This window comes from Condylostylus longicornis, unplaced genomic scaffold (assembly GCF_029603195.1).
Source record: "Condylostylus longicornis isolate FDR11 unplaced genomic scaffold, ASM2960319v2 ptg000006l, whole genome shotgun sequence".
Classification (NCBI taxonomy): Eukaryota; Metazoa; Arthropoda; class Insecta; order Diptera; family Dolichopodidae; genus Condylostylus; species Condylostylus longicornis.
Genome location: NW_026577975.1, coordinates 1,960,097 through 1,976,998, shown reverse-complemented (window position 1 = coordinate 1,976,998; position 16,902 = coordinate 1,960,097). Strand labels below are relative to the sequence as shown.

General features: G+C 24.6%; 2 protein-coding genes across 3 annotated transcripts; both read right to left on the bottom strand.

The window, feature by feature from the left end:
- Positions 1-461: 461 nt before the first annotated feature.
- Positions 462-9,152, bottom strand: LOC129617794 (probable citrate synthase 2, mitochondrial). The gene is made up of 5 exons (XM_055532855.1): positions 8,984-9,152; positions 3,546-3,707; positions 1,879-2,468; positions 1,583-1,814; positions 462-1,526 (listed from the first exon to the last, which is right to left on the bottom strand). The coding sequence occupies exons 1-5, from the start codon at positions 9,026-9,028 to the stop codon at positions 1,155-1,157; spliced, it is 1,401 nt and encodes a 466-aa protein (XP_055388830.1). The 5' UTR covers positions 9,029-9,152; the 3' UTR covers positions 462-1,154.
- Positions 9,153-11,562: 2,410 nt separating this feature from the next.
- On the bottom strand, positions 11,563-14,315 carry LOC129618180 (serine/threonine-protein phosphatase 4 regulatory subunit 2). Of its 2 annotated transcripts, XM_055533007.1 has the most exons (5): positions 14,276-14,291; positions 14,120-14,214; positions 13,912-14,032; positions 13,669-13,857; positions 11,563-13,370 (listed from the first exon to the last, which is right to left on the bottom strand). In XM_055533007.1, the coding sequence occupies exons 2-5, from the start codon at positions 14,204-14,206 to the stop codon at positions 11,935-11,937; spliced, it is 1,833 nt and encodes a 610-aa protein (XP_055388982.1). In that variant the 5' UTR covers positions 14,207-14,214; positions 14,276-14,291; the 3' UTR covers positions 11,563-11,934. The 2 variants fall into 2 exon arrangements, with proteins under 2 accessions (XP_055388982.1, XP_055388975.1); XM_055533000.1 differs by having other exon boundaries at positions 14,120-14,315.
- Positions 14,316-16,902: the final 2,587 nt, after the last annotated feature.

The window sequence follows — 16,902 nt, the reverse complement described above, 5'->3', positions numbered from 1 at the left end:
TTTTACAGGTTTAATTATAATTATGTAATTTCCTTTCACTGCATATTATTTAATTCTTATTGTCGCACAAATTTTGCGTTTTTGTACATAGTTGCACCTACTATGTGTTTTACGAGCACTTAAAATTATTCGAAACTTTAAAACATTTTCCTTAAGCCTATTCGAACTTCACAAAGTGAATGGTTATATAACTTGCTTAAAAATTTCTAAAATTTGTTGGTGTAAATATTTATGTACGTATTTTTAAACAAGAATACATCAAATTTTTGTGGTTTATAAAATCTTATATATGTATATTAAAAAAAATGAGATCTTTTCACTATCTTGATTTGCCATTTGTAAGTATGTTCTTTCTAAAATTTGAATTAAAATTATGAAACGTAAAATAAACTTAAAAAATATAAAGAAAAACAATATAAAAGAGGGAATAAAGTAAGAGATAATGGATTAAAACAAAATAATTGATTTGGTGGTTATATTTAATTTGTTTTGTATAATTTAATACATTTGTAAGTCAACATAATTAAGAAATTAACAAATAAAAAAATTAAAAATAATTATAATAATTGACAAATTAAATATTTTACACTTCCACTTTTCAATAATATAAATAATAAAATTAAGTATATTTCCCAAAGCGTTTTAATGCTCATTTTTCTTATTAATTTAACCAAATCCAAAAAAAAACATGTATGTAGCTCATTAAATTAAATGAATTGCAGTTTGTATCAGTTATCAGCTAATTAAATTACCAACCAAGATGAATTTTATTCGAAAATATTCTTGGTAAATAAAATAAATATTAATCTTTGCTTCATTATGCTTAAAACGAAATTAAAAATGTTTTTACGTTTCCTATTTAAATGAATTGATTACAGTTATACCTTTTAAATTATAGGAAAGTAAAAGCAATTTCAATTAAAAAATATACATTTCAAATATTTTATATTCTTAATGATTTATGTATGTATGTATATAAAATGCTATAACAACATTTTGTAAGACTCACGACAATAGTTACAATAGTAAATCTATTAGTCAGTATGAATAATTTTAAATTATTTTAAGAAAAAAAAAAACTTTCGGACGATAAGGGAGGGATGATTTCTAAAATAAAAAATGTTAAATTAAAAATAAAATTAATGGAAAACTTTTCATTTTTTAACAGCTTTTATAAGCAAATCTGTTGATAATGATTTTGGTCTTTCAATTGGTAAACCTAAAGCACGATCCCAAATTAAGGAAGCTAATACACCAAGAGCACGTGATACACCAAAAAGAACTGTATAATAATTCATTTCCTTAAGTTTATAGTATTGCAAAAGAACACCAGAATGAGCATCAACATTTGGCCATGGGTTCTTAACTTTACCCAATTCAGTTAAAATTGGAGGTACTACTTTGTAAATTGTTGATACAAGTTTGAATAAGGGATCATCTGGTAGATGTTTCAAGGCGAATTCTCGTTGGCAAGTGTATCTTGGATCAGTTTTACGAAGAACAGCGTGACCATAACCGGGTACAACCTAAAAATAAATATGTATTTTTATTTACATATTGAAAAAATTTATTATGAATTTACTTGTCCGGATTTCAATGTTTTCCAGATGAAATCTTTCATTTGGTCTTCTGTTGCATTTACTCCAATATCTTTTTGAAGTTTTAATAACCAAATGAGTACTTCTTGATTGGCTAAACCATGTAAAGGACCAGCTAATCCATTTAAGCCAGCTGCGAAGGAAAGATATGGGTCACTCAAAGCGGAACCAACCAAATGTGTTGTGTGCGCTGATACATTTCCACCTTCATGATCACTAATAAGATAAAAAATGTATTTAATTCACTTTAAATTTATAATTATATAAATATAATAAATACCTATGGATTGTCAAATATAATCTCATTAATTCTGTGAATTCATTAGAGCTGTTTACACCCAACATATTTGAAAAGTTAGCTGACCAATCTAAATTTGGATCAATTGTTTGATTACCTTTTCCACCTTTATAAGTATTATTATAAATTGTTGCAGCGACAACTGGTAATTTAGCTATTAAATCCATGCTATCTTCATATACATATTCCCAATATTTTGCTTTATTTACACCTTGTGAATATGCTTTTGCAAATTTACTGTCGTGATTAAGTGCTGTTACAGCACATGAAAATTGTGACATTGGATGCAATGTTGTTGGCATATTATTTAACATTGTCACAACATGATTTGGTAATGCAGCACGTTTTGCCCATTCTTTTGATAATTCTTTAACTTGATTATCATTTGGTACATCACCAGTGACTAGAAGCCAAAAAAGGCCTTCTGGAAGAGGTTCGCTACCGCCAGGAGCTTTTGGTAAAACTTTTTGGCATTCTGGAATTGATAATCCACGGAATCGGATACCCTCATCAGGATCCAATACTGAAGGTTCCCAAACTAAACCTTTAATACCACGCATACCACCATACATCTACAAAAGTAATAAAAACATTTTATATATGTATATACGTATTTTTCAAATTTTTTATTAATTTCAGGACTATTATTAAATTAAAGATAGATAGATAGATAAGCTTCTATGTTTGAAATTGATTGGCAATTCAAGTAGCATAACATTGGAATGTCTACACAATAAAAAAAAAAATTAAACTGTTACGTTGTTTGAATTTAATCAAAACTTTATAAAAGTTTAGTTAATAATTTCACGGAAAAAATACAATTAAATAGGGGGCAGTTTATCATCCATTTTTTCACACTTACTTATTAGGCATGGAATACTTAATTACATTGGTTCGTTGCAAGAACAAAATTTTTATTTATAGCAATAATTTTTAAAAATTTTTTTCAATTTTGATGAAGTAAGGGTACCTATGATTAAATATTTCATTTTTTTTTTTGGAAATAGAATATTTTCCTGAAGACTCTCTTCTCTTATAATGCTTAAAAATTATTATTTGTTTTATACTATGTAAAGAATAAAATCAAAAATTGCTACAAATTCATTAAAAATAGCATTAAATTAAATTTGTAACTACTTTCATTTCCAAAAAAAAGGTATATTTAAAGTTTGGGAGAAATTTCAAATTTCTGAAAATTTTTGGTTAACATTCATTTTAAATTGACCTCCTTACGCAATAAGAAAACTATGACCTCTTCTATTTAATGACAATAATTCGAATCAAAAAAGACTTTCTGTTTTTGTGAAAGCAAAAAAGAAAAGCAACAATAAAATATATAAAAAAATATATTTGTAAGTTATTTTTATAATTTTAAAGATGGCAAAAAGCCAGATGATTGAATAACTTGTAAGAAAAAAAAAAATGTTTTTGCTTAAACTCAAAACAGAAAAAAATCTCTTTATACTTTGTTTGTTTTCATAATTTGTTGCTTATTTCCATTTACTTTTAACTTTGTCTTCTCTTTTTTTAAAACTTTAAATTAGGCCGTTTTTGGTGTTATTGTATAAAATTTTGAATTTAAAATATTTCCATTTCATTGTACTAAACAATAACTAGCCAAATATTGGTTTTTGTTCTGCAATACTTACCATATCAACTGTAACCTCTCCAACTTTTGTACTTCCATGTTCCTTACGAAATTTCTTGACTCTTTCTTGTTCAGCCGGGATTTTATTTTGTAAAACATCTCGTAAGTTATTTGATGCCGCTGAGATATTACGAATATAAGTAGTCAAAGGTGAAGTCAGCTTCTGTTAATAAAAAAAAAAAAAAAAAACCAATAAATTTTACTATTTTATTATAAAGACTAAATTATCAAAATCAAAAAGGAAAGGGAAAAAATAAAATTTTTATAATAAAAAAAAAATTATTTCAGTAAGAGTTTTCAAAATGAGTTTTTCCCTATTTCAATTGAATTATTTTTAATTTCTGTTTATAAATAAAAAATTTACTTAATTTATTTCTTTTAATAATTCTTAATAATAATTGCATGATTCAGCTACTACCCTATCATAATTTTAAATGTAAAATATTAATGAAATTGCAGCGAATTATATATTTTTTATTTTTATTTTTATTGCAAGACACCAGAAGACAGACGATAAAAATTTAAATTTAAATTTGAACATAAACTAAAGGAAATTCAGTTTTCACTTTCATCTTAAAAAAAAAAATTGAATATTTTAAATTTTTATAAAACATTTTAAATTTTATAGTTGAATATTTTAAAATTTTACAAAATATTATGTATTGTGAATTACGTTTACATGAAATTCCTTTACGTGTTAAGGTTAATAAGTATAATTTTTTATTATCTAATACACTAAAATTAAAAGCTACCTAACTATAAAATTCATACTTTTTTTAAGAAAGCTATTTTATATTTATTCAAACAATATATTTTGTATTGTATTTCAGTCAGACTATAGAGAATCATTAAAAAAAAAAGGTTTTTTTTTTTTAATATTCAATTTTTTATTACATACTTAAAAATACATTGAAATTTCACTGGAAGTATATTTTTTTTTCAGAAAATTGGAATTTCCTTTTATATATTAAAGAATTAAAAAAAAAAAAAATTCAATTTTCATACAACGTAATCAATCTTTTTATTGGTTAGTTAGTTAACTACTTACATTTATATTTTGTAGATTATTATTTAACAGTTCAGTGTTGGGATATCTGATTTAGTAAATTGTACTAGATTAGACAAAATACAAGGCGATTTTATGTTCAAATATTAAAAACTTCGAACACGTGTGTATGTAAATAAAACCAATGTTAAATAAATCAATAAAATAATTTCAGTCTTAATATTGATGTATGTATGTATAATAGTAATATGGACATTATACATGACGCATTGAAAACATGTTCGCCCACAAAAAATTTATATTTTGAATGTATAACGATATATAGGTAGCAACTTCAAGAATTTAATTTTGAAGTTTAATATTTTAATATCTAAAGGTTCTGACATTGTACATAATTTACATCATAATGCTTCATACTTTCTTCTTAATAATTAATTGCTTCAAATATTTTTTTTATCTGTAAATATGGAACAATTTGGATGTATACTTTTTTAAAATGCAATTGGTATAATTTAAAAAAAAAACTCAACGCAAAACTAAAATCCATAAAGTCAAATTTAACATTAAAATTGCGATATCCCAACACGGGTTATATGATCCTACCTGTTAAAAAAATAAACGAGATTCACATGATAACAAAATAATATAATGAGAATATTAAAAAATAATGAACTACAACAAAATTCACATGCTTATTAATTTTATGACCCAAAAAATTAAAATTGTAATATTTAACTACTTTTAAGCTTTATTTTAAATGATAAGAGAAATAAAAATTTTTTTTTATTTTTCCATTATTCTATAATTATTTACGTAAAAAAAAAAAACCAAGGTCGAAGTAATGTTTCTGTTTTATTTTTTTATTTTTTTGTGTCTGTGCAGCTTATTAAATTAAAATTAATATATTTTTAATTTTATTTCTATGATTTAATATATTACAAAATAGTTAGATGCATATGTATACTGATGACTGAACTTTATTTCAAGCACAAGGTAATGATAGATTTATTTAAATACATACATACATATGTATATATTAAACATAATGTATTATTTTTTTATCTGAAAACTATATTGAATCTGGTCAGCCATGAATTACAAATTTAGAATTAGAGTTGATTGAATTACAATATTATGTATCATTTATATTTGGGTTTGTATTACAGAAATAAATCGAAGATGTAACTAATTATATCGTCATTTAATTTTAATTTGTTAGGTAGGCGCCTATGATAAATGAATATGGACTGTTACGTGGGCGCAATTTATATATTTTGTCATAGAGATTTAGTTATTTATTAATTATTCGGAACTATTGTCAAATTTATCAAAAATCATATATATGTTTTTTTGCAATATTTGCCATACCTATTAAATATACAGATTAATACAAAAATTGTTTAAATTTATAACACTTATAACAAAACAACATTTTTAATATAAACACAAATCTAGTTCCCGTACATATATTTCAATATTGCAGTATTTTCTATTCAAAATTATTTTAGAATAAGTATTTTTCTCAAAAATTTTTCGAAAAAAAAAAATACCAGTAACATCTTAATTTTTTTTAAATACATACAGACGTACAATATAAACACTAAAAACTAAAATAAACAGAATATTTGCTAATTAAATTGTTATTTACAAAAACAACATCACCTGAATTTGATTTTAAATTTTTTATTAAGAGATCTAATAAATTTTCGAAAATTAAATTAAGAAGTTTTCTTATTTTTTTTTTTTTATTAATTTATTTTGCGTGTTATTATAAAAAAATCAACAAACTGAATCAAAATGAATACAAAAAATTAATGAATTACTTAACTAGAATTACTACGGTAGGCACCGACCTAACTATCTACCTACCCACATCCCCCTATATAAACAATAAAGTACAATATATTATTGTTTCGCAATTAAAATTATTAATTATTATCTGTTTTTTCGATTTATCTTCACAATAAGATTAATTCAAGAGTAAAAAAAAAACAAAAAATGTAATAATAGTAAAAACAAAAAGAAAAAAACAAGGAAAAAAAAATAGTAAAGCAAACACTTATTATAACCTAATAACATAAATTAAAAGCTTCGTAACAACAATAAGACAAAAAAAAATGTTATCATGCCATTTATAATCATCGTCAGTAGACCTTCTCATCGATCATCGAGGCCTTGACTATGAAATTTTTTTTTTTTTACAAATCTTTTTATTACGTTTTTTTTTTATTTTATTTTCCGTATTTATCTCAATTAAAACACGCCGTTGACCTAATGTTTTGTAAATTGAAAATGCATATTTTGTATGTACATATATTAAATATATGTAAGTGAGGTGATATATTTTAATGCATTTCGAAAACTATAATTCTTTATTAAAATGTAAAATTTTAATAATAAACTACTACCTACTTAGTGATATATTGTATATTTTATAAATAGTGAGGTGATATTATATTAATTCTTGATAATATAGGTACACATAATCATTTATGAGTTCTATTTACTACTTGTATGAATTTATTAAAAATTTCTTGAAATCGTTTTTTTTTTTTTTTTAGTGTATTTGTATGATAAGAAAATATTGAATGGTGAATGAGCTCAAAGTATATGCAATACCTATACTTACTAAAAATATTAAATTAAAATAAAAAAAATAATCAAAAAAAAAAAACTACAAGTGGCATAAACTACACACTTATAACGTGATATTAAATTAAATTTAGATCTGATTTTTATTTTATTTGTTCATTTATTCATTTTAATAAAGAAAAACTCCATAGGTTGATAGGAATACCTATAGACAGTTTATAATAGTTTTTTATTTATAATTTTATATCTATGTATATTTTTTATAAAAATAAAAAATTAGACGGGAATCCAACTACATATTCCAATTCGATTTATAGTCAAATTTGAAAATGTAAGGAATTAGAAAAATGAATTTTTGAACGCATGACAATATTTTGTATATAAAATTACATTCTGAACCTGGATGGTTTATTTTACAATCCTAAGTCAATTTCAATTAAAAATTTTATTATAGCTTTGTTTCGGTTTAAAGTAAGCAAAAAATTTAGTTAATTAGCTACATACATATGTGCTTACTTAATATTTATCTTTTACCCCGTAGCATAAATTTCAATTCTTCAAATTTACATTATCATTGCTTTGGAAATAAGAATGTTTTGAAATTGTAAATGGACTTAGACCACTTTCAAAATAAACCATCCATATTATATGTATTTTATTCACTATAAATACCCGCCATATTCACTGGGAGTTCGTTAGGATATCATCCAAAAATTTTCATTACTATACCTATTCGAAAACATTCATTTTTCACGAACATACTTAATTATGTCAGAAAATTTTCACACTATTTATTTGCAAATGTATGCAGTATGAATAAAAAAGTTTAAAAAAAAAAAATAATACACATTAAGGACAAGCTTATTTTAGCGTATTTTTATAACAATTGCATTATAATAGCTACCTAATAGGTAGGCATATCACATATGTAACATATTGTATATAGTTAATGAAAAATACATGTAAAATACAATGTGTGTAATAAAAAACCGAAGTATATTGTACATTATGTTACGTAATTACATATTCAAACAAATTTAAAAATCAATATTTTTGGAATTAAGTAAGAAGAGTATAATGTGTATTTTTTATAAATATTTAAATATTTTGAAAAAAATTACTTTAATTCCAGAAAATATAGGTACATACCTATATACTTTTAAAAGTATTTAAATTTTTTATAAAAATCAAACATAATCATATTCCATGTGTGTATTATAAAAAAAATACGCATAACGACAAGAAAACACAAAATTTTCTATAAAAAATTGTAAAACACAGACACAATAGTTTTTTTTTAATATTTGCTTAAATTTTTCTTCTTATTTAAGAGATTAAGATTAATAGTTTCTTCAAATTTTATGTGAAGATAATTTAACGTGTCGTCCAACCTTGACTTCAACGTGGAACTTTGTATTTTTATATGGTAATTATGTGAATAGAATATTTTACTCTGAGTTTATTTTTTTCCTTTTTTTTTTTGGTATTACTTTGGAAATATAATGCTTTTGTGAAAATGTGATGAACAAACAATATTCGTACTGTGTTTTCTTCTTTTTATGTAATCTAATTTGAACACTTGTTATGCAACGTTGAAAATTTTCTTTTTTGACATAAGTTTAAATTTTAAAATGAAAATATTAAATATAAAATTTTTTTTTTTTTCTTTTTTGACATTTTTAAGGTTCGTAAATATTGGATTGACCCATTATTTCTAATTTTTTCATTCTTTTTATAGAATAAAAAAAAAAAGAAAAAAATAGGGGCAAAAAACTTGATCAAATTGCTTCTTTGCTTTTTATGATAAGGAATTTAATACACAATTATTTCTTGTAACAAACCTGCGCATCCTGTAATTTATTGGCAGTGAAACGAATTAATGCCATTTTCCCACTAATAAGATAATTTTAAAGCACAGAATTTAATATTTAAATAAAAGGAAATCAAACCGGCACAACACAACCCAACTTCACGTTCGCTAGTTGTCTACCAAAAGAGAACTGCTGAGTTTTTGAGGTAGTCAACAATTATTTGAGTGTGAGTGCTACGTTTTTGACGTTTCTTTTTTATACATTATATTACCATATTTATTAGAAAGTAGTGATTTTACTTTCTTTTTTTTTATATTTTGTATTTAAAGATACCATAATTATAATAAAAATTATGGATTCGCATTTTTTCACAAGATTTTACAAGACTTTTCACAAGATTATAAAATATTTTTGATGTTCTTAAAGAATTTATAAATATTAATTTTAATTCCTGCTAATAAATTTAAAATAATTCCATGATTCTAGATACTTATATAGTTTCTTGTTTGAGGAGATAGTTTTATGTTAGTATAATTCTGGATTTAATATTGCCATTTTTTTGAATGTGTAAGTACAAAATAGGAGTTATGAATATATTTTGAGCGAATAACAATTTTTTGGCATTTTTTTTTTTTTAACAATAATAAGTAATATTTTAGTAAAGTAATATCTTTTTTGTTTTAAGTTTTTATTTTTTTTTAAGTTTTACTAAACACTGAAAGATCACGTCTTTTAAATGAAAAGACAAAATATGATGTTCCTGCGAAAGATTTAAATTTTAAATTGTCATGTTAAGTAATTGTGATTGATGAAATAATTATCTCCAATAGATAAAAATTAAATAAATTTTTAACAATTAAACAAAAAAAAATATGAAATTTGCAAAAAATTCAAATTTTCTGGAAATGAAGTCATACTTTTCTTGTATAAAAAAAAAAAAATAAAAAAAATAAAAATTTACAGAACTCCTCTATCTGATAACAAAACCTAATATTTTTTAAAAACAGAATTTTGAGCTTGTTGTGAATTTCTCAAAATTTTTATAGATTTATTTGGTTATAGGAACTTACTTCTGAAATTTAAAAAAAAAATTTGGCGTTGTCAAAATTATTTCAATGACTACAAAATCAACGTAGAAAATATAGGTTTTCATAAGTAAGTTTTGTTTATTTGCTGTCAAAGATGTAGTTCAGAGTTAGATTAAGGCTTGTATGCCTTACATACAAGGCATAAAGTATGTATTATGAATGTAAAATATAAAATATGCATTAATATGTAAGATAATAATATACAAATTTTGTAATTCAAATCAATTATTAATTTGTAATAAATCGCGAAAATTAAATTATATACACAAAAAATAAATTATATCACATGTTATGTATTTCAAATTTAAATTATGTTTTGAGCATAAAGACCTGATAAAAAGACAGAAATGCCTGCCCTGTTAATCCTGAACGTTGCTAAAATTATCATATTTTTGACAGCTGTTATATTCTCTGCATAATAATATCTAATATTTACCTATTCTTTATTGGAACAATAAATCTATACATATGTATTTATATTTCTTAGGATTTGGTGCAAAGATTTTTATTTATCAAATATGATGATAACTGTACATTTTTTGATAATGAAGAATAGGGCAGTAGTGAAAGCTATATTGAGAAAAATATAAACAAGGGTAAGTTGCGCAGATTTGTTTGGCATACGTCAAATCTATTGAAACTACTAAGGGTTAATTTAGTATAAATATTTTTTCAAATTTGAACATTACTTTAAAATATATATTTGTAGGTTTGTAAAACATTTCGAACTAAAAAGAGGGAAGGTTAATTACTTTATCTGAAACTCAGCACAAATTTAAAATCACAAATAGGATCTTTGATCTATCACCACTAATTAAAATATGGTGTGACTAAATTTTTTGCTAAATATAGTTAGCAAGGTATGAGCGCTACTTTTGGACTAGCACAGCCAATGATGCATACTGTGTTTTCAAGGGTTATTTTTGAAAATTGCATAATTAGATAAAAATTAAATCCAACAAGATGAAAAGGGGCAATATCGGGTAAATTTTTTTAAAACAACTGATTTCTTGAAGATATGGTTCCTTGACGGTACACATATTAGGATAGTTGCATCCAATCAACCAAATACACGGCATCAAAATTTGAACAAAAAAAAATGTTCTCATTGCATGTAAAGGAAAACTGTATAGAAGACTATAGGTGTGCTAAAGTCTAAATTTTACTGTTCAACAGAGGCAAAAATTTGCATAAATTGTGGACCTGTGTAAAACGTTTTTAAACAAATATCAAGTATTATTGTATTAATCAGGATCCTTAATTAAAAAAAATTCTATCGAAGCAATGTTATGAATTATAATAGGTATGTATACAATAAACCTGAAACTATTTAAGTTTTGATAATAAAATTATACCAAAACAGTTTATTTTAAATTTGTTTCTTTTTATAAATAAAAATTCCAGCGGATTAAGAATAAATTTACGTAATGACAGCAAAAATAAAATCTTATTTCATCAAAATTTATTTTAAATCCATCTATAATCTAACTTTTAAGACAATAAATACAGTATTTCAGTCTAGTAAATCATTTTGTGATTTTTATTTTAAAATTGATATTTGAATGATTACAAGAGATAATGTTTTCATTGATTCTTTTTATGATTTAATACTTTTATTTTTAGTATGGAAACAGAAAGTTACGATTACAATACAAAAGAACACTAAGTTAATAGTTCATACGACTAATAATAAAATTATAAAAATGTTTCGTGCCTTCGATTTTAATTTTCACGTTCATTGTAAAAAAAAGCTTCGCTTTTGTAGTAGTGTTGTATTTTATTAAAATAACTTTTATGGTCTTCTCTTAAATTTCTAATATACTTGTTTTGAGTAAAAGTCGTGACAAGAGTCCTAAATTTAAATTTAATTTACTTTTCTTTTTTTATTTTAAATTACTGATCCATTGCTTCTCCTTGACTAACATCATCAACATCCATGCCTGCTATTTCTAATTTATCATCAATTTTAGCTGGTGGTACATCATCAGTTGCCATTTCATTTGAGTCTGCTGTTTGCATTTCAACACAAGGAGTTGTCTCTGCTGCTGTCGTTTCAATATCGACAGGGTTATCAGAAATTGAAGGATCTTCCATAGGTTGATCAGCCGTCACTTGTGTGTCCGTAATTGGGGTAGATTCAATTTCTGGAATTGGTTCTGGAATTTCTTGAGTATCAGTAGTTGTTAAAACTTCAGTTCTTGGAATTTCTTCTTCAATTTTCTTAACTGCATCCGTTGTTTCTTGAATATTAGATTCTTCTACAGCCATTTCTTCTGTTTGCTTTTGTTTATGCTCTTCAACTATATGCTCTTTAGCATTATTAGAAATAGTCTCACTTTTTTCTTCGACCTCGTTTATCTTTTCCAAAATTTGTTCTGCATTAACTTGAATATTTGCTTCAGATTCCGATGGTTGCAAGGATTTTTTGTCTCCCTCAGAAGGATCTATCACATCATCCGTGCTAAATAATTCAATTTTTTTTTCTTCGTCTTGTTCACAAGTTTTTGAATCCGATACATTCTTATCTACATCGTTTTTAGTTTCAGGAGAGGGTGAAGCTTCTTCAGGAGGTTTTGGTTTACTATCTTCCAAAGGAATTTCCTCCTGCTTTTCGGATACGTTTTCATCTGTTGTTGGTGCAACATCAGTGGTTTTAACAGTAGGTTCATCATCTACATTTAACAATTTATCTTCTTCTTCTTGTGTAGGCTCATCAGTCTTTTTTATTTCATTATTAGATGATTTGGTATCGCCCAAATCCTCTTTTTCTATACCTTCGTCCCCGTTTTCTTCGTTAATGTTTTCTTCCTTGCTTTCCTCTTTCTGGTTGTCTTTTGAGTTGGTTTCAATAGACTCAGATTCAGTTTTTTCGCAAGATTTCACAGCTTGGATCTCTCTAGGTGAACCATCAAGGTCATCGTTTTTATCTTGATCCATTTCTTTTTTATCGTCTTTTGTTGTTGATGAAATCACATCATCTTCAGTTTTATCACTATCTTTTTCAGTAACACTTTCATCATTTATTTTGTCACCGTCTTTATTTACCTCATTCTGGAGAGCTTTTTCTTCTTTCATTTCCAACTTTAGTTTTTTTGCTGTAGGCAATTCGACGTCATCATGTGTCTTATTATTCTCTGCTTCGGATTTGTTGTTAATTGTTGCAGTAGTAGTTCCATTAGACCCATTTTGCTTGGAATTTTCAACGTTGAAGATATTTTCGTTTTCCATTTCAATATCAACGTTAACATCTAAAGAAATGACTACTGAGTCTAGAGAGTCACCATTTTCACTTTCGGGCTGTTTTCGGCCGGGCTCTATGGTGCTAACCACTAAAGAAAGGAGAAAATAAAAAAAAAATTATTGGAATGTAAATTTTTCTTTTGATTTTTTTTTCATAAAAACCGAGATGAAAAAGATTGTTAAAAAATTTTTACATACATCACGTATAATACATGTTAGGTATACCTTTATATATACCCACCTACCGGTATGAACACAGAAAAAGGAAAAGAAAGGAAAGAAAAAAAAAAAACAAGATGGCTACATCGAGAAAATTTTTGCTTTCACCATTTTAAAAAAGAACAAAAGTAAAAAATTAAGGTTTTTATAATTATAATTTCGACTTACCAAGAATATTTTTTTCTAAAGCCCTCATATATTTGTCTATGCGACTATATTGTTTTTTAGGGTTTGTAAGAAGCTCACATATTCTTTGTATTGTAAATGGGGCCGAATTGAAAAGCTCCAAACGCTCCAAAAGTGCAGTTTTCATAGTCTCATAGTTAAAAGGATCAACATTAGGATATTGAGGTAAATCTGGAAAATATTGAATAAATAAATGTTTTAAACTTATAATTTTTACATTTTTACCATCTACGTTAGATGTAGAATCATGGAAGTCTTTAATTACGTGTATTAGTTTTTCGCGAAATAAATATTTTATATTGGCCCAAGTGAATACGGTATCCCCAGTTTTTGCAACATAAGCAAGCTGAAATGTTAAAAATTAAAATTTAAATATATAGTTTAATGAAAAAACAGGATTCATGATTTTCGGCATTTTCATATAATTACTTACATATTCATCTAATTCTTTCGGTATATCCTTTTGTTTTAATTTTGTAAATCTTTCTAATATTTGAAGAACTTCTTCTGCATTTTCCATTTTTATTCCTGTTAAATATTAAACTTTTTAACTAGAAATATAAAATTGATACGACGATGATGAACCAACCGGTTTAATGAATGAAACGCTCCACAAAGTATTTAGTTTGGGTAAAAGTAGACAAGTACAAAATTTTAGTGCTGCCGATGTCATCCAAAGTGTTTACAACTGATAATATGTCAATTTCAAGTTAAAGATGCGTATTATAAATTTTTTTTTTAAACTTTTTGCATTGAGCAAATAGTCTCAACAAAATGAGATAGTAATAAATATTTTAACAAATCAAGCTAAATGAATAAATTTTTAGGTTCTTAAAAATTTATTTTATAAAGTTTTTATTGACGTTCGAAAGAACCAGTGACGTTTCACTTTAAACGTCATATTTTTTGGATTTTTGCCAAAATTATAAATAACATAAGTATGTGTATTAATTTCAATCATTGAGAATTCTAATCGAATATTTAAAAGAATTGTTTGTAAGCGTTTTTTACGATAAAACATGTTGAGATAATTTTTCATTATCACTCCAGCTTACTTCAAAAAGAGTGTGCATGAAGTTAGTAAACAGATGCAGCAAAATCTCATTTATTTTTAAATATTTTTTATAACTACTGCAACAATATTATAAATTAGAAGAGGAGCAGAATATATAAATGTTGGATATTGAAGATTATCGAGAATCATTAGAATATGTTACAAATCAAAAATAAAATATTTAGTTTCTACAAACTTGTAAGTATTTGTGAAAAAACTTGAGATTAAATTAAGAATTTTCAGTGTATATCTGAAATATGGAAAATCATACAAAATATTGCATTCCAATTATTTTAAATAATTTTTTCCAATTAATGTATTTTACAACGGTTTTATTCAATATTATTTCTACATTCTACAGAAACACATTTAAATGATTGAAAATGGACTACATGTGTATGTATGCATGTAAATAATTACTTTTTTCAATTAGTTTTAGTTTTGGTGTATCTTTCCGCAAATGACAGATATTGCGTTTGATTTGGCGAAATCGTTAATCATCAATGAAGAGACAAATAGTAAAGTTTCTTTAATTAAGAACTAAGCTTTATCTTAAAAGTTTGCATTTAAAAACAAATAGCAGAGTGATAAATAAGTCAATTTTTTCAAAATACACAAAAAATAATTGTGTTATATTAAATTATAAAAGTCTTATCGGATTTTTTAGGTAAGTAAAATTAGAACATTTAAAAATATTGATGTACTAATTTTTTTAAAAAATATATTGAATAAGTTTTTCAAATCTCTTAATTAAAAGTTCCAAAATCGGAAAATCGACCGCATATCTAAATTAAAATTGGATTACACTCTTGTAATAACATAAGTGTTGCCTATGAGTGATATAAAGTGTTACCAAGGAATAACTAATTAAAAAAGATAACGATAGATGGTATGTATGAGCATGGCATTTATATTTGCAAGTTTTTTTTAGTACCCATAATTTTTTTAGAAAATTACAAATAATTAAAGAAGCATTTTATGTACAGTAAAGAGATCTAAAATTCTTTAAGGACTCTAAAGAAATTGCAAGTAATTTGGGAGAATATGTTACACAGAAGAAGAATCTCTAGAATAAATATTTTCTTTTTAAATTATTTAAATTTGAAGCGGGCTGTTAAGTCAAATCGTATACAAAAAATTTTTCTTAATAGAATTCCGGTTTTAATATATTTACGGTTTGTTGCGTTGAGTATAAAACATCATGATGAATTTGGAGATATACACATTTTAAACATATTTAAGAACACAATGAGAAAAAACAAACTTTCTTAATTTTGGGTGAAAAATTAAATGACCACAAACAAGATACGTCTTCAATTTTATTTATGTATCTACTTGGAGGATTGTTCTGAACATCGTTTAAATAAATTAAAAACTATTATAACTATAGTTTTGTTCGCGCTAAAGCAGGTTTTTCACAAAGCAGACGGAGGAATAAAAGATAATTTATAAGAAATTTATTTAGGAGGAAGGAATTATTTTGTCCAAAATCATTATTGGTATTTACCCCATATAATCAAATGGAATCCAAAAAGGTATTCAGGTAAATATAATTTGCTTAATTTATAAATAATTTTAAACGAATTTACCCAATATGTCAGAATATGTAAATACAAAAAAATAGTGCATTAACCGTTATTTTTTGAAAGAATGTCAAGATTGTAATTCGTACAGTATTTTAATTTATTAATTAAATTAATTTATAATTAAATTTAAATTTAGTAAATGACATTTGTCAGAAAATAAAATAATTTTATATTTTTACTATATTAATAATTAGAAATGATATTATATTTTTAGTTTATTATCCATATCTAAAATACAAATTGATTTGCATTGTATCTACCGTTTTATAGAAACGGTGTATTTTTAAGATCTGAAATACAATCAAAGCTCTAAAGATACGTGCCAATGATCAAATGTAATGTACATGTGTATAGTAAGGTAGCTATAGATATTAAAAATGTAGATAGGTGTACAATATTTTTACGTTTACGATGTATATCAATATATAAGAAGATACCTAAAATATTATGTATATAAATATGTTATGTACATATATTATATAAAATTTTATTATATTATAATATGCAGATGAAAAATTGTATTTTGTTATTTATATATGCATGAATATATTTTGTAAACTGTATAGTATGTTTGTC

Excerpts from the sequence above, each read along its gene's own strand:
- LOC129617794 (XM_055532855.1), bottom strand. The coding sequence starts at position 9,028 with ATGGCATTAATTCGTTTCACTGCCAATAAATTACAGGATGCGCAG. Across the intron at positions 3,708-8,983 it reads ATAAATTACAGGATGCGCAG|AAGCTGACTTCACCTTTGAC; the intron begins GTTTGTTACAAG and ends TTTTATTAACAG. Across the intron at positions 1,527-1,582 it reads AAACATTGAAATCCGGACAA|GTTGTACCCGGTTATGGTCA; the intron begins GTAAATTCATAA and ends ATTTATTTTTAG.
- LOC129618180 (XM_055533000.1), bottom strand. The coding sequence starts at position 14,206 with ATGGAAAATGCAGAAGAAGTTCTTCAAATATTAGAAAGATTTACAAAA. Across the intron at positions 14,033-14,119 it reads CGAAAGAATTAGATGAATAT|CTTGCTTATGTTGCAAAAAC; the intron begins GTAAGTAATTAT and ends TTAACATTTCAG. Across the intron at positions 13,858-13,911 it reads TTCTACATCTAACGTAGATG|ATTTACCTCAATATCCTAAT; the intron begins GTAAAAATGTAA and ends AATATTTTCCAG.